At 38.8% G+C, this 25,750-nt stretch overlaps 1 protein-coding gene across 1 annotated transcript in view; it reads right to left on the reverse strand.

Annotated features, from left to right (window-relative positions):
- MTPN (myotrophin) overlaps positions 1–25,454 on the reverse strand; it is a 43,382-nt gene extending 17,928 nt beyond the window's left edge. Inside the window, exons 1-2 of the mRNA XM_050906369.1 lie at positions 25,279–25,454; positions 11–124 (exon numbers count right to left, since the gene is read on the reverse strand). Of these exons, the coding sequence (XP_050762326.1) occupies positions 11–124; positions 25,279–25,350 (186 nt within the window). The 5' untranslated portion in view covers positions 25,351–25,454. The remainder of the gene's footprint in view (positions 1–10; positions 125–25,278) is intronic.
- Between the last annotated feature and the right edge of the window lie 296 nt (positions 25,455–25,750).

Below are 25,750 nucleotides of genomic sequence, written 5' to 3' on the forward strand. Positions count from 1 at the left end.
ATGTACATACATTAATATCAGCTCCTTTCAATAGCAGAAATTCCAGAATCTCAAGCTGTCCACAGTCTGCTGCATAGTGAAGAGGCTTCCTCCCACCTTCAAGTGTCCGGTTGACATCTTCACCCTTCAATGTAAACATAATCTAATAAGCAAAATTTTAGAGCTAACACACCAAGAAGAGCTTGAAAAAAATACAACACCTTCAAATATGCTGAAGAATGTTCCATCCAAATTTAAGTCATTGCCCAAGAAAAATGAAAATTAAGTTACTTGATTTCCTTTCCCTCATCTATGCATTTAAGACTGTAAGACAACCTTGGTCCCTCCTTCCACACTGCATCTCAAGTGTAGTGAGTACCCAAGTGCACTAGGTAACTCATATGATTAAAAAAAAAAAATCATTAGAGCTTGCAAAAAATGCTCACATTGGCTCATTTTGCTTCTTCCACCCAACTGGGATCCTAGTTAATCTGGCTAAGTTACTTTACCTGCTTCTACACATATTGAAGTTTTGCACACTGAGAAACCAGATGCATAGAAATAAGTCAGCATCATAACTACTATGAAGTGAGTACAGACCATCCACAATTTAAAACCCAATTATGAAACTGTCCATTTGTTTTATAAATAGCACCTGCCAATTCTACATGACACAAAAAAGTCTGAAGACAGTCAACCAAATCAGGACACAAGAAGTTGTATCCTAATGCCACTCGTACTAGTGGATTGAGACATCTCTTAAGGCGTAAACAAAATTTAATTTAGCGAGTGCCTAATCAGCTTTGTTTCTTCACCTTGGGTCGTGCAACTAAGGATAAACTGATTTGCTGCACTTCAGTAATGACGAGAAGTTACTGGAAATCTAATAGTGACAAGCTATGTGGTGACTTCTTGTTTGTATGTGCAAGTAACATTAGTATCTTAGGGAGTGGCTAAGTTTAGCATCATACCTCAAGCCCTGCATCTCCACAGAAAAACAATCAAAAGAATTTCAGCTGCAGCACCAATTCATACCTCTCTACAGAGCCCCTGCAGTTCCCTCACTCCTGCCCCAAATCTCTAGAAAGTTCACAGAATAGAGGGCTTGACATATATCTTCCAGACATTACCTCCCTTCTAAGAATGGAAGAGAAGATTGTCAGAAGGAAATCTTATTCTGCATTTGATGTTCTGTATTAGAGTTTTATACTACTGGCCAAATAACACGACGACCTCAGAATTCTCCCCTCCTATCAATGGAATATTCAATTCTTCTCATAATATACCCTGCTGAAAGTCAAAGCAACACAACAGTGTTTAACTTCGGGTGTTTAACTAAAACACTGTATGTTCTGTGGTCTCAGAGGTCAGGACCTGGTTCTCACACTATTGAAGGTTCTGGCTTCAAAGTAGCATGAGGTAGCAGCAAGTAGCACAACGGAAAAAACTCTGCAACTGGTGTTACTGACCCGAAATGTGGCTATGGCTTCTGAAGCATGTTGGACATCAGGAAAAAGATAGTTTTACTTTTATCTATGATTTTCAGAACAGCAACAAATTGTACTTCTAAACAAAGTCCACCACAGCTTTAGCTATGTGGACTATCAACACTGTACGATAGTTTATAACATAAAATTCCAATGTGACTAACTGAAGGTCTAACTCTTTGTTTACCAGGAAAGTTGTTGCAGATAGCCTTGTGATGTAACTTCTCTTTTGCTGAATTTCAGTACAAAACGTAGGTGGGGACATGTTAACAACTGTGTTCCAATAAAGAAATATCATCCAGATCACAGTACACTAACAGCACAAACAGCCACATTGATCTGAAAAGCACACAAGGAAGCAGCATATACTTAGCTTATCTAGAAAGTTAAGCTCTACCCATGTTCTTATTTGCACCTTGCCACTTCCCATCAATTTTAAAACAGCTGGCATTTAAATAACATATGATGTTTGCAGATACATTAAGGATTGGGATGCATAAGTTTAGGAAGCCAACCATGTAAAAGCCATGCAATCACTACCCCAAAACAGGCTCTAAAAACCCCTGTAATGTCTGACACATGCTAAGATATGGTAAGTATGAGGGTAAGGGAGAAGGACAAGCAAGCTAACTCCTGGGACAGCACACAGTAAAGCTACAAAGTTCGCATTCAAAAAGAAATTTAGAATCATCGTGTCTTAAGATTAGGACAGTCCAGTAAAGCTCCTCCTTCCTTAAGCTTATAAATATTATTTGGCTCATTGGCTTACACTATAAGATTGTTTTTTTTTTTTTCTTTTTAAAGAATATACCACAGATCCCTCTGTTCTCTCCTAAGCTGGTTGTGGAATAAATTCCTGCTGGACAATGAACTTTTGGAAGGAAAAAACAACACCCGAACACTGAGTTTTCTAAGTTTCCCTTAAAGATGATGAAAACTTGTTTATAGAGGAATACCTAGCAAAAAGTCTGCAAACAAAGATGTCCCAAACACACATTACGTGGATTTGCATACTAGCACCGAGAAAATGTATCAGCAAAGTCAAACATCAGAATGTTTTAGTCCGAATTAACAGAACCAAGATATCCTGTAAGTTACAAAAATTAAAAAAAGAAAGTACTCCTAGATTCTGCAGTTAAATATCCAGTTGTTTCATGGGTGTGAAAAGCCACTGTAAAACAGACCACTGAATGTTATAAAACTTCATTTGGCCTTTCCTATTCCCAGTTCAAGACATCTATAAGCAGGAATGGAAGACAAATCAATCCATTTCATACACAGCAATCAAATCCTGGCAGAAGCACTTGCTTTAAATGCAGTCTCCAACAGACGTATGTCAGAAAACTTGTGGGACTCTTCATAGACATTTCTCTCTGGCCTTTAGATCTCCTATTTATATTGCCTGGGACATCTCCCCATAGGAAGAGCAGTGGTCTCCAGAGTAGGGTGCAAAAACCCGGAGAGGTGTGCAAGACAATCCACTGGGGTGTGAGAAGAAAAATATTTTTTGCACTGTTAATAAAGTGTAAAAATAGTGTTTATTTCATCTTTAATTTCCATTTTTTGGGTATGTTTTATAATGTACATAATACATAGTACAGTAGCACATGTATATAATTTATAAATAGATATACAGCTATTGGTGGTGCATGCTCAATTATTTTTTTTTTTACTGATGGGGTACATGATCAAAAAGGTTTAGAGACCACTGGTCTAGAGCTCTATTGGTATCCATGGAAACAATAAATGCATTCTTTTTCAGAGGGAGTTTCATGCTGGAAGACTAAACAGTTTCAGTGGAAATTTTATAGGTCAACTAGAAAAACCCTGAACCTTACCCCTACACATAAATTACTCACATTAAAGACCAATTGTTATAAAACTCACAATATCATCCTTATAGTTCTGCTTTTGCAACGAGAAAGTGCCTTTAGACATGAAAATATTGACTTTATATCTTTAATTGAAATTCTATTAAAAGTTTCAATCTTTATCTACACCAGCTGCCATTTATGTGCCTAAATAAGTCTCCAAGCTACAAGTTTCATATAAAGTCACCTATAAAATGGGAAAGTCAGAAAACTGCTTGAACCCTCATGATCCAAATTGGTAGTACACTGGTGCCAAAGACAGTAGTTACCACAGCTGCAACAATAAACCTTTTACTTGGCTAGACAGTGATGTGAAACACATCTAGCATCCTAGATAAGGTTGTCAAAGATTATATCTAAGCAAGCTGCTGTTCTCCTTTAAGCTTAGGATGTACAGTCCTGTGGGTGTTGATTTTTGTCTTCACTGGATGAGCACTCCAAGTTGGATTCTCTCGCTCTTCCACTTGAAGTATTCTGTTCAGCTAAGCCAGGGAGAGATGTTGACTTATGTGGGCAGTTGGGTTCTCAGTTTTGACAGACTGGCCAGCCATGACAGACACATTTTGTATACGAAACGCATCTTCTCTATATGGCGACATCTAAAAAGCGATAGGCTATACACTTGAGAATTCAAGGATTCACATTAGCAAAGAAATTATATATTGTAGCTATAGCAACAAGCTCCAAACGCCGATTCACATCTTCATACAATAAAAGAAAATCTAAGTATAAAGTCAAGATTTGAGTCCCCTCTCATAAATAAATAAGGCAGCTCTGGTGAAGGTGTGGCTAATTATGTCAACAGAATGAGACAAAGTAGTCTCTCAAGCCCTGTAACAGGCTGAGGCAGGAAACAGCACAGGAAGTAACGATTCAAGGAAAAGGAGTTATCTCTATTTAAAGTTTTCTGAAATCACTGTGGTTTTGAATAATGTTGGCCAAAGATGACATACTGAATGTTATGAACGTGGGTATCAACAATCTTATCAGGTGACAATTCTCAATACTGACCTCCAGGACAGCAAAGTAACCAACATTTTGGTAGGCCGAAACTAAGACTGTACTAAATGGCTGCTAAAGGTTTTTTTAAAAAAGACCATACTCTGCACAGGCATACGGTCAGAACCCACATGAACTGCCAAAGAGCACGATTTTTCCTTTATGCCCGCAGGAACAGAATCTTATGTATATTAGACAAAAAGTGACAGAACAATTCTCCCAGGAAGTTTTATTGGACTTTTGCCATCTTCTAGAGTCCAACAGAGCAGCAACAAGGTTAACAGTTATAAGGGTACTTTGAAGGAGACACAATTAAGCCAGAATCAAAGAATCATATCAACTTCAAAATAAAATATACCTTCAGTCAAAAGCCACACCTCTCCTGAAAGAAGATATTTATTTTCACTTTCTAGAGTAGACCTACAAATTCACTAACAATTGTGCAAATGTTTGTGCAAAGCCTCAGAAAAGAATTTGCCCTTGCAAAAGGAAAGACATGATCACCTCTAATGACCTGCCAGAATACTTTGAGTTTACTTAGTCAGATATTTAAGGCTAAGTCTGGCATTAACCATATCAGTAATGTTTTTCTTTGCAGATCAAAGACCCAGGGCACTAGCTATGCAATAACATTAAAAAACAGTTCAACACATGAAACATTAGAACCAGCAGTTAGCAGGTATCTGCTTTAATCCCCTCTATTAAAATCTGATTACAGGTAAGGAAAAGCCTCTCTGTGAATCTCCAATTACTAAACAAGACAGCATGAAAGGAGATTTTTATAACACATTGATCTTATGTCCTACATAGAAAATTCACACACATGGATAACAGCAGAATATTCAATTAGAAGGACTTAAAGTATCAGCTTCAGTTGAAAGCTGGCTATCAACTTTTCACAGGAAGACCGGAAAATAAGAACTTGAAGCCCAGTTCTAAATACTTTCAAGACTCTGCTTTTTAAATAACTAATAGTAGCGTTCATTATAACATCCTCTGAATGCAACTATCACCCACCTTCTGTAATGGAGCAATTCAATTCATAAAAGCATCTGTTCTAACTAATTTCTTAAGTGAGTACTGTCAAAATTAGTTACTCTTGAACTTAATTCTTTCACTACCCTCTATCTCGCACATTTCCTTTGCTTTACCTTTTCTTGCCAATATACCTACACAAAGACCCTGGCTGTATCTCATGTCCTTTTTTAGTTTAACTCCAGTCAAGCTTTGGCTTTTTTAGTTCCATCCCTGCACACCCTCGGAAAGCGCCTACATTATTCTTGGGTACCCACCCCCAATTCCACTTTTCATGCTCCCCCTCCTCCATGCTCAGAGAGGAGTTCCCCCACAGCCAAGCTGCCCTCCTGTCACACCTGCTGGATATCCCAGAGTAATCTGGAAGGATCTGCACCTTAACAGCTGCCTTGAATAAGTTCTGCCAAATTTAATTCCTTATTCTTTTGCAGCCCTAGTTAAAAGAATGAATCAGCCTTCACTGACTTTGTCCCTAATGCACATTATGGCATCAGCTCATTGAAAATGTTGAATGACAAGTTTAGTCATAAATTACAAGTTCTAAAGCTCATTATTTTCCAGGCAGCTTATTTAACCACACCAAACTGACACTGTCCTTGTACAGCCCCCATCTTTTCTGTAGGCTCTATTACACAGAATGCATTCCATGCCTCCCTTGGTCTAGCTTTACCTGCTAACTCCCTCCTTTCCCAATTCCTGCCAGTTTCAAAAGCATCAACACAAAGCCAAATGAGCTAAACTAAACTCATCTACTGTCACTCTAGCATCCCTACAGCATATTCCATGTGCTTCAATCACGGGCTTACTTTGCAGTGGCACACCAACTGAAACCAAATCTGAACCAGCTATTCACTTGGGCACTGTGGTTTGCCAGAAGTGTTGCTCTAGAACATTACTGCCATGCTATTGATGTCACAGCTCACCCATCAGTTTAGCACTGATTTTCTCCTGCGTAGCAGTTACAGTATCACTATTCGTAGCCACAGTTTGATCCTTTCAACTCCTGCATCAGAATTAGTGGCTGAACAATGAATCCAATGAGGGAACTAATCAGTCTGAGAATTAACTTGATCATTTTCTTCTTTCCAGCTTAATCTGTTCCTTCATCTGATTCACCACTTGGCACTTGAACACACCAGAAATAAGTAGCTGGGATTTACACTGCAGTTTTACCACAAGAACAGAAACTGAAAATTGTGACCTCATTAAATCCTATTGCATAGGTTAACTGTATTAGTAGAGCAGTATCTGTAATACTGGTGGCATTAAAATGCTCTTTCAGATTTAGAAACAACTCCATATCCCCATCTGTACTTATCCTGTCATGCAGAAATAACTTCATCTCCCCATTTCATGCACTCCTTTCATTCCAGTTTTAATGAAGGAAATCAGTTTCCATGCAGTCAGATGTCCTTAGAGCATAGGGAAGCATCCTACAGGAGCTACACTACTGGATAATTCCTGTCTCCATTATTCTGGAAAAAGAAGAATTCACTGCACAGTCTGTTGCATTACTTCCATCTCTTTGCACACAAAGGATGGCCATTCTTACAGAGTATTAGATAAGTCTGACATTTTAAATATAGCAATAACTTTATTGTTGTTGTCTGAGTGGGAAGGAGGAACAGTGAAAAATCCTCTTTCTATAAAGTTTAAGTCCTATGGATATTTGAAATATCTTACTGCATATTGAGAATACTACTTCTGAACACTTCATATTTTACTATCTTCCCTGCAGGCCTTTATTCACACTGATTGTATTTGTTTTTAAAAATCCAAATAAGACATTAAGTGAGATAGTTCATCAGCAGTATTTCCAACCAATCTCACTGTACAGATCTATAGCAAAAGATGTTAAGAATTCAACTCCCGGAAAGCAGGAACGTCTCAGGTTTTGAGCGTTTATATTTCTCAGGTGTAGGAACAACAGGCAAATATGCGCGGATGAAAGAAAAGTAAAAGTTAGGTATTGTACCTTTTTGTTTCTTTGTCACATTACAGTGCATGGCCTTTATATCAGAAGGATCACACGTGTAATATTCCTTTATGCAATGTCAGCAATATTCTTCACTTTAAAGTGCATGGTGTAACAAAAAAAAAAATCCTCCTGGGATTTTATGCCAGAAGAAACATTTGAAAACAAACAGATGAAATTCAGTGTAGCATCTGCTTTCTATGTTCATCTTCATGAGATGTCTTTTTAAAAAAAGAAATTCCTAGTAGATAGCTAGGTAAGCTTTGATACACCCAATAGCAATGATGGAGCTGTAACTGAAATGTAAAATCTTTCTTACATTGTGATATTCTGAATCCAGAGATCCCTCTCTGATTGAAAATACCATGTTCAGGTGTCCCGATTTAATTTTAACTTTGTAAAATGAAACTGGCAGAAGTAAACTGTAATTTATGCTGTTGGATACAATCTGAAGACATATTTTGCCATAATAGAAACTATATTAGTATCCACTTAATGAAATCTTTCCTTCCAATCTAACTCCTTTTTAGTTTTTACACCTAACTAATTGCCTGAAAGAGTAAGTTTTATGTTTTTAAGTGGAACATAGATAACCTGAGCTTTGAAATCACTTAAGAGCAATGTATTCCTTAGTCTTCTGAAGGGAGGAGCAAGCTTGGACAAACCACACCTTGAAAAAAATTTAGCCATATACTCAAACAGGGTTTAGCAGACAATTCTTGCACTTCCACAATGGGGACGTGGGGGGTATGGAGGAACTGATGTGTATTAATCTTCCCCTAATACTCTCCTTCCTTTTCTCAAAGTTTGAGTCAGCTCACAGCCCTTCAATCATTCTCCAGTATAACTTTTTCCACATTCATCCACCTCTGGAAAGACTTTAAAAAAAAAACAACAAACTCGAAACAAAAACAAACAACATAAGTACTCTGAAGATAAAAATACATTTAGCTATCTTTGTCATTCTACTTGTATTCTCAAAATGGTTGTATTTTAAGTATTTAAGCCAAAGTTCACTGCTTAACCTGTGTTTGTTTCAGCTGTATATTCATAGAATTTTCAACTGTTTACTGCTGTCACATGTCAGCTCTGGGGCTCATATAATCCAAAAGTTACCTCTCTAGCACTGCAGATCTAAACACCTTGACTGAGAATCCTTAAAAACAATACAGCAGAAACAACTGAGAAAAACCTTATTTTCTACATACTTTTATTCTTCAAAGTCAATCATTCTACAATTTCTAAAATAATTGTGAGCTTAAGAATATTATCAGTCAAACAAAAACTTCTGCCCTTATTCTGTTTGCTGTAACAGTAAAAACGTAAGATGATGGTTTTACATAACTAATCCATGGGTCATAAACACTGATGGTAATGAGAGAAAACTCAAATACCACGCTTCCTGAGACCTGACTAATAATCTAAAAATATATGGGCAGTTTAATTCTACAAGCTTCTAAGTCTACTGACTCATGGAATCACAGACTATTTAAGGCTGAAAGGGAACTCTGGAGGTTATCTAGTCCAACACCTGCTCAAAGTAGGTCCAATCAGATCAGACTGCTCAGGATATTGCCCAGCTGAGTTCCATACACCTCAGAGGATGGAGGATACCACAAACTCTCTAGGCACAAGCCCTTCCCAGGGCTTGATCATCCTCACAGTGAAACATTTTTCTCTTATACATAACTGGATTTTCTCACATTCCAACTGGAACTGTTGCCTCTCACACTTTCACTGTGCACCTCTAAGCAAACTTCTCTATATCCTGCCCATGGTACAGAAAGACACCAATAAAATCTTTCCTTTATCTTCTCTTCTTCAGGGGCGGGGGGACAAAAAAGAAAAAACAACAAAAAAACAACAACCAGAAAAACAAACCACCACCACAATTCTAACAGCATCTCCTTGTATCTCAGCAACCCTGATGGCCCCTAAACTCTTGACTCTGAACATGTTCCAGCATGTCAATGCCTTTCTTGTACTAAGAAGCTCAGAACTGGACACAATACTCATAAGCAGCCTCAGAAGTGGTAAGGGAAAAATTTCTTTCAACCTGCTGGCTGTTTTCTTGCTAATACAGCCCAGTATGCTGCTGGCCTTCAATAATGCAAGGGCACACTGCAGACTCATCTGCAGCTTGATGTCCACCAGAACCCTGAAGTTCTTTTCTAAAAAGCTCCTACCTCACTAATTAGTCCCCCGCTTGTACAGGTTTACTTCTTTCTATCCTATTGTCCTGACTGGTAAAGACATCCCATTGTCTAGGTCACCAATAAAAATATTCAGCAATACTACCAATACCAACCCCTGACAGATGCCACTGGTAACCAGGCACCACTTAGAAGCGATGTTGCTGATCACAACCCTTTGAGTCCAATAGCTCAGCCGATTTTCCACCAACCTTACAGTCCACTTACCCAGTCCACATACCACAAACTTCGACTTGGTCTCTCACTATATCCTTACAGTGAGTGGGTCACTGGGTTCCCAGTCAAATGGGTTCTAGGAGGAGGAGGATTTGCTCCATAGCCTTCCCAGAGACTGAGGCTAAGCTTACCTACCTACAGATCCCCAGATCTTCCTTCTCACTGTTCTTGAATATGAGCGTGATGTTTGCTTTCTCAGATTCATCAGGAACACTCCTCTTTCTTCCTCTGCCTTCCTTTCATTATCAATGCACTAGCCCCTTCTACTGCCCTTGAGATTCCTTGCTAGTTTCAACTTCAACTGAACTTCAGCCATCATACCTCCACCCCTGCACATTTATGCAATGTTTCTGCACTCCTTCCAGTGGACCATTTTGCTTTCATCTTCTGTGTAACTGTGTATTGGTTACAGATTCCTCAAAATATGTGACCAGGGACACGAGTTGTATGTCCAAGTAATAGCCTTGAAAAGCACTCTCTCAACTCAATATTTCTCATGCTTTCATAAGCGAGTCCCAGAATGCAAAGAAAGGCCCCTGAAGCATCTTAACCTTCTTTATTTTAGACAGGCTGCCGTATCATCTTACCTATATTCAAATAACACCAAAAAAAGGCAATCTGATCTTCCTTCATAGAAACAGAATTTTATAGCTCGCCTCCCCTGAATTCTTCTTCCACCCATCAGTTCCTTAAGCACAGAACTGGAGCCTCAAATACCCTGGTTTTCAATTAACTTTCTTTAAAGAATCGAGAAGAACTAAAATTCAACGCTGAGTTCAAAAACAAAAAAGCTCTCATTTTTCACTTTTGCCAGCACAAAAAACTAAGCTGAGGTTTACCACTGAAAAGTCAAGTGCTACTACCTCAGTTTTCTTACTATTGAAATTTTCTCACTATTGAAACATTCCTTGGGCTTATGTGCAGAGCGCCCAGATTCCTGGTATGACCTGATGGAGAGTGCTTTCATCCTCCTCAGTCTGCCTCTGGAGTGGTTCCATATGTATTCCATTCTGTAATCCTAGTTCTCACCTTATGACTGCCAAAGAGCTGATTCATGTACTGCTAACCTTAAAGTTGAATTTGTAGGTGTCTTTTGTTCCAATATATGTATTTCTGTAAAATATGTTGAAGAAATCTGACAGCATTATAGAACATCAGTTCTTAACAACAGAGCTCACTATATAAAGTATTCACCTGGTCTGCACTTTAGGCCTTCAGTTCAACGATCCCACAACATTCCAGTTTAAGTGGTGTTGTAGTTCAACTGAGTTTTTCCCCCCTATAGAACAGTCTCAGGGGCTAAAAAGCAGCATTGACTTTGAAGACACAGTTTTCATTCCTGTCAAGATATAAACTGATTTAGCCAACCAAAATCCATACTAGCACTTTCACAGGTGCTTGGAGATTACTGATAGAAACACCCTTAAAATTAATTCAGTAATTCAGGCCTAATGGCTTTTCCTAAAAAACTTACTTCTATTTTTCAAGTGTTAAAATTGACAGTACTCAAAACACCTTCGAGTAGCGGGGACAATAAATTAATCTCTTCTTCCAAGCTCGTTATACAATATTCTCTAGAAATTTTGTCATGGTAACTGAAATGGAGCACTAGCCTGAAGCAGTTTCTGCTGGGTAGAGCAGAGAGGTTAAATAACTGCATCCATTACTGAAAATGCCTCAGTTTTAAATTGCTACAGTAGACATACTCTCACATCAGCTGTCTTAATACAAACCTGAAGATAACTGAACTACTAGTCTAGTACTTTAGACAAGAAAACCATTTTTGTAAGCTTCTGGGTATGTCATCATAACCCTAGACTAACATGCCATTTTCACATTCCTGTCCATTTTTATTAATTAGAAACAAGAACAATTCAAATTACCAGCTTGTAACACTAGTCAGTGCAGCATATTATTTAAACTTATGTACATTTTTTTTCCTGTAAGAGGAAAACACTCTTGACATACAATGCTTCAGGGATTGCAGAACTAAATGGACAGAGCAGATGAAAAAGATAAATTCCACATTTCCATTCAACCTGATGGGTTGAAAAAAACCTACTCAAACAATGCAGGAGGCCTAAGGAGAAGCAAGTTTTCTATGTATTCTGCTCAGCAAGATTATTGAGTCTCAAGTTTTCTTGTCCCTATCTTCTAACTCACAGGAAAAATGACCCTGTTGCCCCTGGTCAATATTCTACCTAAGAGCAAGAGTGGAACACAGTGAAGTAACTAATAACTCAAAGGCTGGGTTAAGTCCAAAGAGCAGAAAGGGAAGGAAAAAGATTAAGTGTTGTAACTTGTGAATTGTTTATGATTTTGAAGCAGATTTCTTCAGTTAAAAACCAGCAGTAAGTTCCTGCCAAAGCTGAGAAATCAGCTCATTGTAACTGCAAGTAGGCAGTTTCCCATGGTAACTGCAAAAATTTTGTGCAGGATCCAAGTTTTCATTTAAATCCTCTATATTTTCAAAAATTACTTACTGTCACTCCACTAAATAAATTAACGTAACCCTGTCTCATTGAGCCTGCCACAGAGAGACTACTGCTGCTGTTGCTCAGTGGTTCAGTAAATTCTGACCATTCCAGTAGTTTTCCAACTGCAGCCTGAGTGCACCACAGTTGTCTGTGGACAACTGAACAGAAGCAAATGACTTAGATTTATTGTACAGAATAACTACTTTCCACTTAGAGAATTCCAGAAGATCTAGAAGTTCTTTGTTTTTTGTTTAACGGCTGAGAGCAACTGCATTAGCTAAGCCTTTCTACTGATTATCTTTGTGTTCACAGTAAGAGATATTTAATAACGGCTTTTTGACACTGCCAGGTTTTTTATTCCCCATCCTCTAAATTTCGTAACCTGGAGCAACAAGGAATTTTTCTCCCAGCTGTCTTCTTTCTACTCTGTATGCTTTGGGGAATATTTGGGACAAGCTGTCTTTACACCTTCCTCTTCTCACATCTTACTGAAACAAACAGAAATAGCAAAAATGTCCACAAGAAATCGTGTAGATGATGATCAAAAAGCAAAATCAAATTAACAGATGTTGAGAAGGGAAATTCTTGAGTACAGAAAGTTAAATCTCTGTGGAAGAGGCTGCAGACATCAGTAGCAAGTTTTCATTGCTGTTCTGGATCCATATCCAGTCTTTGCTATTAGTTTTGCTTGCCACATCCATCTGAGCTTCAGTATTTAAAAAGCTGAAAAAAAGGCTACTCAAAGAATTCCAGCATAACTTTCCTGCTAAAAGACCCTCACCAGTTTATCAAAAAGAGGTATCTGTTCTGATGATAGTGAGAGACTCTTCAGTTGGCATTTTGCAGCAAGTTCTACAACCAGAGCAGATAGATGTAGATGTCCATGTATGTTTAAAATGGGTATCTATTTTGCAATTCTCTACTTTGATAGAAGCCTCACCTGCTAATGATAACACCAATCCTTGGTCTACACCAGTTAAGAAAATTAATTAAGAACCTGATGCTGGATTTTGCCTGTCTTGATATGGTATTTAAAGTACTCTGAATAGCTTTTATAAGCACTCCTACACTTATTTTGGCTTAAGCCAACAAAAAGGTACTTAACAAGAATACTTTTCAGATTTTATTTGTTAGTGGTAAATAAGTATCTAGCTTATCCACCGTAATCAAATGCAATCTGAAGTCCTTTGTCTCAGTCAAAAGACTACGATTCCAGAAACAACTGCTAAATGAACTGAACTACTGAGCCATCTGTGCTTCAGTTGTTGTATCAGCATTTTTAGAGACAAACAAACCTGACACACGAGTTGTTCTGTAGAACAGTAATGAACCTACTGTTTCCTAGCTACAGCTTCTAGAAACTTGTGCTACAAACCCAGCTTCAGAGATGTGTCAAATATGTGCACTATTGAAAACAGTTGTTCTCCCCCCACCCAAATCCTTAATCTAACTAAGACTTGAGTGAGAAATAGTGGAAACCACTCACTATTTGCATTAGCAAGTGATGAAACAGGAATGAAGGGACCAGTTTTGCAGCTTCTCTTAGCTCTTATGAATTCCTATTCAAAAGTTTTGTCCAAAAGCACTCGCCTCTTAGTTAGGCAACAGCTCAGAGTAATGGCAGCAACTAGTTCTGACAGAACAAGCTGTTGCAGACGAAGGTATTATTACTTCTAACAAGAGACTCTCTGTCTAGAGTACTAGTTTAATTGATGAATGTTAGTGTGCTAAATATTCTAGATCATGAACTGAAACAGCTGATGATTAGACACACTTTCTAAGCTAACTCTGCTTAGAAGAATAGTTAGAATTTGGAATTAAAGTTAAAATGCTTTAGTTATAGTACCAGAGCTCGTCTATCAGACATGACACAGGGGGCACAACTGAAAATAAAACCATTTAACCACTAATTCTTAAGGAATCACAGCCAGATCTACTGACTGTATACCTTAACTTGACATAAAACTGATGTTCACTCTAAAGAGATGTGTTAAATACTGTATCCATTGAACACAGCACAGTGTCCATTTTCACAGGCAACACTGAGCCAGCCTAAAAGGCGTTTTCCTCCAGAAGTGATTGGCCAGACTCCATGTTTTAACACTGCTGCATTTTGATCCGATTTGGATGATCCAATTTGGATGATACCCACTCTAAGGGTATACTAAGCAGAAAATATTCCAGCCCACATGGGCGCCAGATGATTGCTAAACAGCAGACATCAACCATACTTAAACCAGAAATCAGATGAAGTCTCAGTAATTCTGTACTATACCTTCAGCAGATTGACAACAGATGACACTATCAAAACAGAAAAATCTACAAAACACCTGTTCATGTAGTTTCACACAAACTCAAGCTTAACATTTCAGATCATCTAGTCATGGAATTCTGAAAGCAAGTTTGGACAGATAAAAATACACTGTACCATGCTTCACTTCCTTGGTGACACTACGTTTGTATTAAAGTAAAACATTAAGTTCAAGGATAAAGCAATTCAAAGTATAAAGCAATTTAGTGATAGGATTCAGGCTATTTCCATCATGAGACCATTGCTCCAAAAGTTAACCAGCTGAGCAAAGAATAAAAGCCATTACCATCTAATCTGCACTCAGTTGCTAGCTCTGATTTAAAGCATTTTCAGTTACTGTAAGAGCCCCAGCATCAACATCTGTATTAAAATCCTCAGGACACATTGTCCAAAGAATGTACAGGAAGCGACTGTTTTCCTTCTAGAACAGTAGGCGCCAACTATTGGGTTTCAGTTTCGATAGATGCCAGCTTGATATTTTGACTTCTATGCATGATCTAAAAACTGACAGTAATAAACATCCCCCCCAATAATAAACATGAGTTCTCAAAGTTAAGGTTGTACTCCATCATGAGAGGATAAACAGGAAGATGATTATATCTTCCAAAAATTACTGCTATAGTTTAAAAAAAACCCTGAATTTAAACGTTATAATTGGGGCGTAGCATCATAAACATGACTTCTCTAGAATCTGAACAAAGGATATGTCCAAGGCAAGATCAAGTGTTCTGTCAAACCCAAAGCAATGAAGCTTAGCTTCTAAATAAGTTTTCATATAAGATTAACAGGCATTTTTTTCCTGTGCACATTGAGTTTACATTTTCTTCACACAGCAATGCATAAAAAGATATGAAATATCAAAAGCAGTATGAGTTCTAGAAGTTTTGTGCCTTAACGCAGATTTTTGTTGTCATGCTGAAGCAGTTGATGATTGGAATCATGCAAAAACAAAACATGGAAGTAAAAAACTTGATCAGAAAAGCTATTTTTAAATCCATAAAATAAATGCTGCTTTCTAGGCAGTATATACTTAAAGAACCCATACGCATTAACATCCACAGAATGGCTCTGTAAACCAGTTATATACACTTGGAGTATTCAGCTCCACTGTAATACTTCCATTAAAACTTACCAATATTGATATTGTACTTTTATAATTTAAATAATCCACCTACAAAAGTTAAGCTATTTTCTCCAGCTTTCACCAGGAATTACTGTTGAAAATGCTTTAGTAAATACAGTCTACTAACTTGTCACAAGAACGGAACTAAAGACTGTATTTCATGTTATGCTCTAAAGGAACATACTTTGAAATTAAATGTATTTACTGTTGAGTTACTATCTCCAAGATAAATTTAAGTAACAGATAATTAATGCTTTATGACAGGCCAAATTCAAGTTTTTAAACCATGCTAAATAACCATCCCTTCAGCCAAGGAAGAGTTAATACTATTATTGAAGTTATTGAAAAGTCAGCAATACAAGAAATAAAGATTCTCCCAAATGCCTCACTTGAATACAAAGGATCCTGCAAAATTTTTTATACAGGGCATACACAGAAATGCAGATCTCACCTCACAGAAACTCTCCTGACCTGTCTTTTTTATATAAGGACTTGAAACCTCCTCCTCCCAATTGCATTACCTGAATCAAGTACTGGACATGTTTTCGAACAAACATAAAACTCCTTTTTACACATTTATTGCCTAGCGTATTTGCATTCATAGCATCATTAACAAATCAGTTTAGAAGAGATACGCTGATGGTAACTGTTCTATGGACAGCTCTCTACCTTTTGTCTCAAATGGCCTTCCAGCTCATCTTTCCTCCTTGAAGCTAATCACTAATTTATAGGCCACAAGTGTGTTAAAAAGCAAGTTCATAAATTACTGGAGTTTGGGGAAAGAAAGTATCAGTCATTCAACAATAATTATCAAGACTTGATCTTAGCTCATAAGAAACTTTAAGCACACAATTCTGTTTTATAAACTGACTCCATAATTAGATACACTTAGAATATTCTTTGAACTTTGGCTGGAAGTATGACAGGCAAATCTCCAGAATACCTTTCCAGTGATGTTTTGGTCTGTTCAGCTTATTAGCCATTGCATACAATTACTCTATTTGATTTTCAAAGTGTAGCTGAAGGCTAAGTAAAATGATTTCATCATTTCCCTTTCAGCCCGTAACCAGTGAGGAAGGCAGCAATGTATATAAGCAAAGACAAAAATCTAGACCATACTCTAATTCTTGTTGCAGCAAGAAAGTTACAAAAATTCTTTCTTTGGAGAAATGCAAAAACCCTTGGCATATTATGTATCTGTACCGAACTACAGAATTAAACTGCATACAAAAGACTAAATACCGTAAAAATGGACAAAGTGCTAAAAGCACCAAAACCCAAGTCCCCCAAGCTACTTCAAAGCCATATTCATGTGTGTACACATTATGAGTTTACAAGACCATATTTCTCTTTCCCTTCCTACTCTCCCTCATCAGAATTTCAACTGCTTTCAGGATAACATCAAGTTATTTGCTGTCCTTTATTTAAAAAAAAATTACCAAAACCCAAAAAGCCAAAACACACACAAGTACATTCCAGTCAAACTGAGAATTAAGAACTGTAGCTTGTTCAATAGGACTTACTAATACTGATTGCCTTCCAAGTCAGAGAGCTACAGAGCTTCACTGCGTGAGAGAGCAACACAGATACTAGTCCCTTAAACATTTAAAGGAAACTATTGTTTCCCTCCCCTCTCTGCCATGTGATTGCAGAATTTGCCATTGGTGGTTGCAATCAACATCAGCTTTAGCATCAATTTGCAGTAAAAATAGCCAATAGTATATCCAGCATCCAATAAAGATTTCAAACTCCTTTTCATATGAGCTGTGCTTATTTGTACCTACCCCTCCTCATAATGAGCTAAAGTAGAAAAACATCTAATTGTTCAAAACTGCTGAAACTGCAACTTGTAAGAAAAACAATTATTATATAACCGACTGGTCAGTTGTTGGCACTTATTAATTCTAGCTAATGCTTCTGTCCTAGTAACAGGAGATCTGTCTACACAAATGAAAACTGCCTCTTTCCACAGAATTGTATTGGCTAGTAAATACAACATTCAAGGTGGAGCTTTTGCTGGGGGGGTGGGGGGAAGAAAAATTAAGAGTAACTTAATACAAACCTTCAACTTCAGAAGTGTGCAAATTAGGTACAAAGAAGTAACTTTGTTCACACTTTTGTCTCGACGCATATTCAGAAGTTCAAACAAGCATAAACATAAAGCCATAAAAAACCTGCTAAGAACACTTGGCTGGGGATGCATATAAAAAAATGAATGACTTAAGCAATACAACCTTATATATCCCCTGGCTTTCTGTATCTTTCCTAAATTTTCTCTTCCAACCTTTCATCTATACCTTTAAAGTGCCTTTCAGTCTCATAGAAATTTTTGGACTTGAGAATCCTGCATTTCTCAGTCCACTATGTTCTGCTTAAACTTGGGTAGAATATTTGACCTTCAAGTCCTGATATCCTAACAGCTAAGCGTATGCTCCTTCAGAATAAGCATATAGAACTTGTTTGGTCTATTGTGACCTGTCCAGGAGATTCCTTATTTATGCATTTTGACACTGCTGCAAGATCCATTCATTCAGTATTTTTACTTATATGGCCTGCATGACTCACCAATTCCACAGTACCCAAGTCAAAATTCAATGCATAACCTTCACAACTAACACAACTTTCCACATATTATTCCAAATGGAGACAGAATACAAACCACTGCAGAACTGTTCTCTTGGACTTTTCGAAAGCTTAGCTCATCTTCCATATGCCCTCCTGTTGAAATCAAAATTAACTAACTGAATTGGAAGACAAGAGCTAGGCTTGAAAAACAAGGATTTAGTAAACATAAAACTGCTACAAGAAGGAAAACTGAGGTTAGAATAAGGGAGGGTGAGAAGAAAAGGAGCAGTACTAGAAGTAAATATTTTCCTCACACCACTGAATTCTCTGCTTGTTATTCATAACCTGTTCCTAACTTTGTACTGTCATACTTAGTAATGCATATGCTAAAGACCACAAACTCAGACAAAACAGGATATATTCACAGCAGAGATAAAATATGCTTTCAATTTAGGGAATGGAATACATTAATAAAACTTTCAGCAACAAAAATTTAAATTCAATGTCTTATTAAAATCTGATTTTGATCACTCTCTCTACTTTTTGCAGCAAACACCAATTAGACACAGGACAAGAACAGCCCAAACAGAAACAAATAAGGAAGTACTTAATTTTTTATTTAAGCATAAAAAAGTCAAACATGAGTCACATACTTAGGCAATCTCTTAAAGCCACCAAGAGTTTCAGAGCACAGTAGCCAACTGAATGAACAAAACGATCACAGGCCTGACATCAACATCTCAGAAAGATACTACTACATTTAGCAGTTCCAGATTCATGATCAGTCTTACCATGAACTCCATTTATGTTTCAGATGAAAATGGCTTCAGAATCAGTTACATCTGTACCTTCACAAAAAGGACAGATTTGAGAATTCTGGGATGTTCAGTCAGTCAACGACTCAAACATTCCACCACAATGCCAGCTTTACAGGTGAGTTTGTTACTCCATGCTGTACACATAAACTACTTAACCCACACACAAACTATTAGTATTTGTGAGCAATTCTTTGCCACTTGTCCTCAAATGCTTTCAGATCAGATGGGGGAAATTAATTAGCCATCCTGAAAAGGTATTTTTCATCAACCTCATACATCTTATTGTACCCACTACTAAAAAGTAGCTGCCATGATGCGTTCTTCTGAAAGTTTTTCTAGTACATTCATGGCATTTTAGTTAAGAGTAACTCTACCATGAATATGGAGCCTACTAAAAGCAGGTGACAGTAGCAAGCAACTGTCTTGTTTCGTAAAAGAAAGGTTTAGGTCATCATGTTCAAATTTACAAAATGTAAATTGAACACCAAGTTTAAGTAGAACTAAGCAGTAAAACAAAACTATATCTTTAGCAATCACACTCCAGCACACTCAACAGTAATCAAGAGGAAAATAACAGAAGGCCTAGAATACTCCAGATAAAGAAAAACCCACATAGCACAAGTATTGGCATAACACTGAGGAGTTACAATACAGAGTATCCTAAGAGGCTCCACAGAGGATAAACTCAGACCAGCAGCTCCCAGGTCAGTGCTAGTCCTGATATGCTCCTGGACAAACTACTGAGGTATACTTACACTGCACTCTAATCCAGCCAGGCTTTCAGGCTCCCTGCCACTTAAGAGCAAGAAAACTTTCAGAACCAGAGGCAATCCAATCAATGTAGCCATAGTAATGAAGTGCACTTCAGCATTCAACATAGTGAGACAACGTGAATTTCAATGTATCCATGGTATGGTTAATCTGTAACTCAAGTAATCCATCCATATATAAGGACCATTTAAGTGTTCCTTTTCATTCAGGTTGTTCCTTAAGTAGAAGTCATTTCAATGGATGCTCATTACCCCTGTCATGGTTTAACCCCAGCCAGCAACTAAGCGCCACGCAGCCACTCGCTCACTGTCCCCACCCAGTGGGATAGGGGAGAGAATGGGGGGGGGGGGGGCGGGGCGGATCTCGTGGGCTGAGATAAAGACAGTTTAATAGGACAGAAAGGAAGGAAAATAATAATAATAATGATAATAATGACAATAATACTAAAAGAATTAGAATATACAAAACAAGTGATGCACAATGCAATTGCTCACCACTCACTGACCGATGCCTAGTTAGTTCCTGAGCAGCGATCCACCCCTCCCAGCCAGCTCCCTTCGGTTTACATACTGGGCATGATGTCATATGGTATGGAATATTCCTTTGGTCAGTTTGGGTCAGCTGTCCTGGCTGTGTCCCCTGCCAGCTTCCTGTGCTCCTCCAGCCTTCTTGCTGGCTGGGCATGAGAAGCTGAAAAATCCTTGACTTAGTATAAACACTACTTAACACACTGATGTTTTTAGTTGTTGCTATCAACATCATTCTCCTACTAGATCCAAGACACTGCACTGTACCAGCTACCAGGAAGAAAATTAACCCTATCCCAGCCAAAACCAGGACAACCTCTCAAAAGTTAAAAGCTATTTATTTCTCCATTCTAATAATTCTTCTCACAGACATACTTAAGTCTCTTCTCTTTTTCACAACACTTAGACCTTAACTATACCCCTGACTGCTACCTCTATTTCAAAAAGGTATTTCTAAACAATGTTTTTGTTTTAGTTTCTCCAGTTAGTTTTGCAGTAGTCAAGTTTTCCGCATTTCTCAAGACATGTATTCAAACATCATTATATCCCAAAGAACTGCAAGACTGTTTGTAGTATCACAATTTTTTGAAGGATGCATACGTAGTTGCTGTTTTCTAGCTGAGTTATTGAAGGTCCTCTAGGGATTTGGTTTTGTTTGGTTTGTTATTTAAAAAACAAGACTCCACACCAGAAATGCCTACTAGGCAAGTATAGCATACACATACTTTCTAAGAAACATTCATTTCACAGCCTACCATCAACTTCAACCTTCCAGTCCTCTCAGCAGTAAAAATCTGGTGCTTCCAGTTTGGTTGACTGTCCTATCTTCTTATAATATTAGGTTAGTTAATTTACCAAATATAACTGTAAACAGTGGTATGTTTAGGAAGCAATGATGTAGGGGATTACAATGGCTCATGAAGTGAGGAATTCTCAGTTAACCTACAGGAGATGAAATTACTTTAGAACAAACATTTATTGTAAACCTCTTTCTTACAAATCCAAGTTTATGTTGCCAAAAACTTTGTGCCTAGTGACTGAACAGGAATTACACTTAGCCTGAGAAATCTACTGCTGATTGGAAACATTACATGTACATGTTGATAGAGAGGCCTTTTTATGCAATTGTACAGCTTATCTCATTCCACTGGGGAAGGAGGATAAAGAAAAGGAAAAAGAGTAAAACACCATTCACGTTAAGAAGTTCTGCAGGCTTAATACACCCTCCTCTTCTTCTAACTAGTACTTTTTAACCCCCTGTTCCCTCCCTTGAGGGAAGCAAATTTCTCTAATCTGCGTAGGTCCTCCTCACCCATGTAACTGCACATTTGATTCATCTGTTCCCATGAAAGCTTCTGCTTTCTTGGGGAATTTAAAAAATTTGAGTGGATGTATGTGGGAAGAGTGCAGAATTCCTTCAATCCCTTCAATTCCCGCAACGACACCTCTGAAGCCAACATATGCTGGCTATATTCAAAAGGAAGACATCAAAGAAAGCAAACAGTAAAAACTACTTTTTAATCTAGTCATCATAAAAATAGATGACACCACACTTAACTGCTAGCATAACACACTAACTACAGTACTTCAGTAGAAATTAACATTTACCATAGAGAAAAAGTTGACACGATTGCAAGTCGAGAAACATAGAGACTAATAAGATGTTTCTTACAAAAAAGAAAGTCGTCTTACAGGACTATTCAAACTATACAAATAATCTTTCACATTTTTATCAAGTAGAAGCCAACAATGTCTTCTAAATGGACAGACTGGCAGCACTAAGATCTCTTGCTAAGCAACAAAGCAGTATCATTTGGCATTTGTTTCATTGCCACCCCTCAGAACTACTCTTTCTCCGAAAGATTCTTTCTGAAGAAAGTATCTTTAGGAGAATGCAAGATCTCTTTACATAGAAATACATAAAATGCAAATGGAGACTCTTCCTTCTGCCTCTCTATCCTTTCTTTGTCCAAGAACCATTGAAGTGGCATAAACTTTCTCTACTTAAAGAGGATAAACAATGTCATTGAAAATAAAGGTTTTCTCATTATACTTTAAGTTTCACCTGCTGTTTGAATCAAAGTCTGAGATCCATTAAGCTACCTTCCTCTTGGTACCTACTAACCAAATCTGAGATGAAAAAGAGAGATACTAATGACTCCAAAGACAGAGCCTCCACAGCTTACTACACACAAGTGAAGAAAAGCTATGACTGATTATCAGAGTTCAACTCTTATAGCCTCACTGATGACATCCATTTATATTATTATTTTTAAAGTGCCTAGGGTCATCTAGTTAGCATTTCAAGCCCTGCCATTCAGATATGCAACAAAATCAGAGGTCAAATCCTTTATGTTGTAATTCGCAGCAAAACTGCAAGATTATAGTTAAAAGCTGTATTGTTTCCAATCAACTAATGAGGAAACAAGACTAGAACAAGAAACAAAACAAATGAGAAGTTGGAAATCAAAAGTTTCAGGCAGACAAGAAAGAATTTTATGAAGATGTAGACTGCCTCCCACATTACAGGGAGAGGAAATTTCTACTACTGCAAAGTTTATATAAGTAAAATTCCTGAACATTAAATCATACTTAGAACAGGAAAGCAGCAGGGAGCAGAAGCCATATAACTGATAAGGAAGACAGTGAAAAGAGAGCATGCAGCACAGAAAAGATACTTTTCTGAGAACTGTAACTATCAAAGCATGATTTGCCCTCATATATTTCATTAATTTAGGAACCAAGAATGTGAAGTTCCAACTGAGGCTTCTCCTACAGTCAGAGGATTTATAGAGTTCTCTCGCCCCTCCTCAATGCACATTTCCTGTTGTGCAGTAAAACATAAGCGTGTTCTTGTACTCTTTTCTTCCCTGAAGGTACCTCCCTCTACTTCATTTAGTTTCACAAAATCCACCAGTACCTACCTGTACCCCTGTAAAACTTATCAAAAATTAGCCAAAAATTAACAACCCATTAGGAAGGAAGAGGGTCAGTCAAAACTTGCTCATATAAGCTTTGTTTCCACAGGAAACCAGGCTAAGAGTTCACTAGCCCACAATCTGTCAAGAAAAAATAATGGACTGAAAAGAAAACATTAGACTTCTTGTGTTACTGGCAAGTAGGATGCTTAACAGCTGATGATAGAAAGCATATTTGCAAGTGGGGGAAAAGAATGAACAAGAGTAGGTCACAAACAAGCAGAAAATTCCCATAGTTTACTCACCTTCTACATTAGAAGCAGTTCTAAAATGTAAGATTGTTCAAGGATTGTAGGCTTCTTTTATTGTAATCATCTAACCACAGACAGTATCTCTATTTTAAGGATTTCTACCTCATTAGTGCAGTTAGATGATGCCCTTCAGCCTCTTTACTATAGCATCATCCAGGCTGGCTCAAGCCTCTTTCAGTAGCAGATGGAACTAAGTATCTGACTTTGTGCTGAAGCGGATGAAGAGTGATCACATAAATCCATTTGCTATATGAGGTTGCAGTGCCACTCAGGAAGAATGGGAATATAAAAAAAGCTTTGTAATTAGTACCGCAGTGATCTTGTAGATATAAACTGACTCAAGATGATTACTGCCAAAGTTTTTGCCTCAGCAATAGATACACAAGGATCCATTAATCACTAGTATGCAGTGAGTTTTCTAGATATATACGGAATTCTTGTAAAAGCTGCAGCAAGAATCCAAATCTGCTGCTGAAACACTCTGGATGCTCCCAAAACTGAGAAGAAATAATACACATCAATGTAGTATCCAACTTTATTACATAGACATATGCACACAACCCTTAACAAACAGCTGAAGTGGGATAATTATATTATTCCCAGTTACTACCTCGAGCACTTTACAGACAGATCAGAGCATGTGAGTGCACAGCCACTTTGATGCAAAGTCCAGTAGCTTAGCCGAAACTGTCAGAGAACACTATTCAAGCTAAGCTGCTGGACTTTGTACTAAAGCAGCTGGAAGTACTTGCACACATTTCTTTTTGCCAAAAGTGCTACAAGTTTGGGTAACTTTCAGCCAAAGTTGACAACTGGAGTAGGAAGAACTTAAGTCATCACAGCAAGATATATCAGCATGTGTCAAGCTCCCAAAGACAATCATTAACTTGTTCAGACATGTAAGTAATTATAGCTAAATTACATGTAAACCTCTGCTCTGACATAACAGTTTCTAGACAGTATTCCTGAACACTAAGGATTCACGGAAGCAAAATCTTGCCCTTATGTACACGCACTTTTCCCACAAACCTCATTGACAACTGAAGGCAAATGAGGACAGAATCCAGCCTCCAAATACTACAGTGTACCTGAAGACTTTTCACCCGTTACACAGGTGTCTACTGTTCCTGTAGCACTCGCCCTAACTAGATGTCAAAACACTTCACAGAAAGTTAATGAATTAAGCCTCAAAACACCCGGTAGCTTAGCAACACCCTATTAAGGATGAGCCCTGAGGCACTGAGAGGAAGGATAACCAAACCGAGGCCACACATATGCATATACACATAAGATCAGCGAGGCAGGACTAGGATATTAGCTGTCAATCCAGAAAGTTTCACGTACTGACATATAATAACTTCACCAGCATGCACGAGGGTCGACTGGGGGGCAGGAGGGGAGCAGGGCGGCGGGTGAGAAAAGGAGGAAGCCCAGGAACCGAGAGGGCCGCCAGGAGGGGGAGGGGAAGCGCGCCCTACCGCCTGGACCTTCACCACCCCAGAAAGTTCACTCAGAGTCTGTCCCCAGGCAGGTCGCGGTTGCGGCCACCCCACCTCCCCAGCCCCATCCGCCCGACGCCTGAACGGAGGGCCCTGAGGAGGGCTCCGTGCACATTCCTCCCTCCTCATCCCACAGCGCCACCTCGCCCACCCCAGGCCCTCGCCGCCGCCTCCTCCTCCTACCTTGGCCACATAGTCCTTCACCTCATCCAAGTCTCCATTTTTGAGGGCCCACATGAATTCCTTGTCAGACATCGCGGCCGCCTGGCAGAGACGCGGGCGGGCGAGGCGGCGAGGGGCCGGCAGCACCTCCACGGAGCGAGGGCGGCGGCGCGGAGGGCAGGAGCCCCTCCCCCGGCAGGCGGCCGCTCGCTCGCTCGCTCGCTCGTTCGCTGCCTGCCTGCCTGCCTGCCTGCCTGCCTGCCGGCGGGCGGGCGGGCGGTTGGGCGGGGCGGCGGGCCGGCGGCAGTTAGCGCGGTTGGGGCTCGGCGCCACGGAGCGAGGCCGGGCACGCGGACAGAGGGAAGCACGGCAGAGTCCGCCTGACTGAAGGGAAAAGCGGTTTACTTGCGCGCAGCGCTTCCGCTTCCGGTTTCCATTCAGCTCCCCTCCCCCGCGGTCCCCTACCCACCCCACCGAGACACCCACGCGGGAG

This window comes from Gymnogyps californianus, chromosome 1, assembly GCF_018139145.2.
Source record: "Gymnogyps californianus isolate 813 chromosome 1, ASM1813914v2, whole genome shotgun sequence".
Lineage (NCBI taxonomy): Eukaryota > Metazoa > Chordata > Aves > Accipitriformes > Cathartidae > Gymnogyps > Gymnogyps californianus.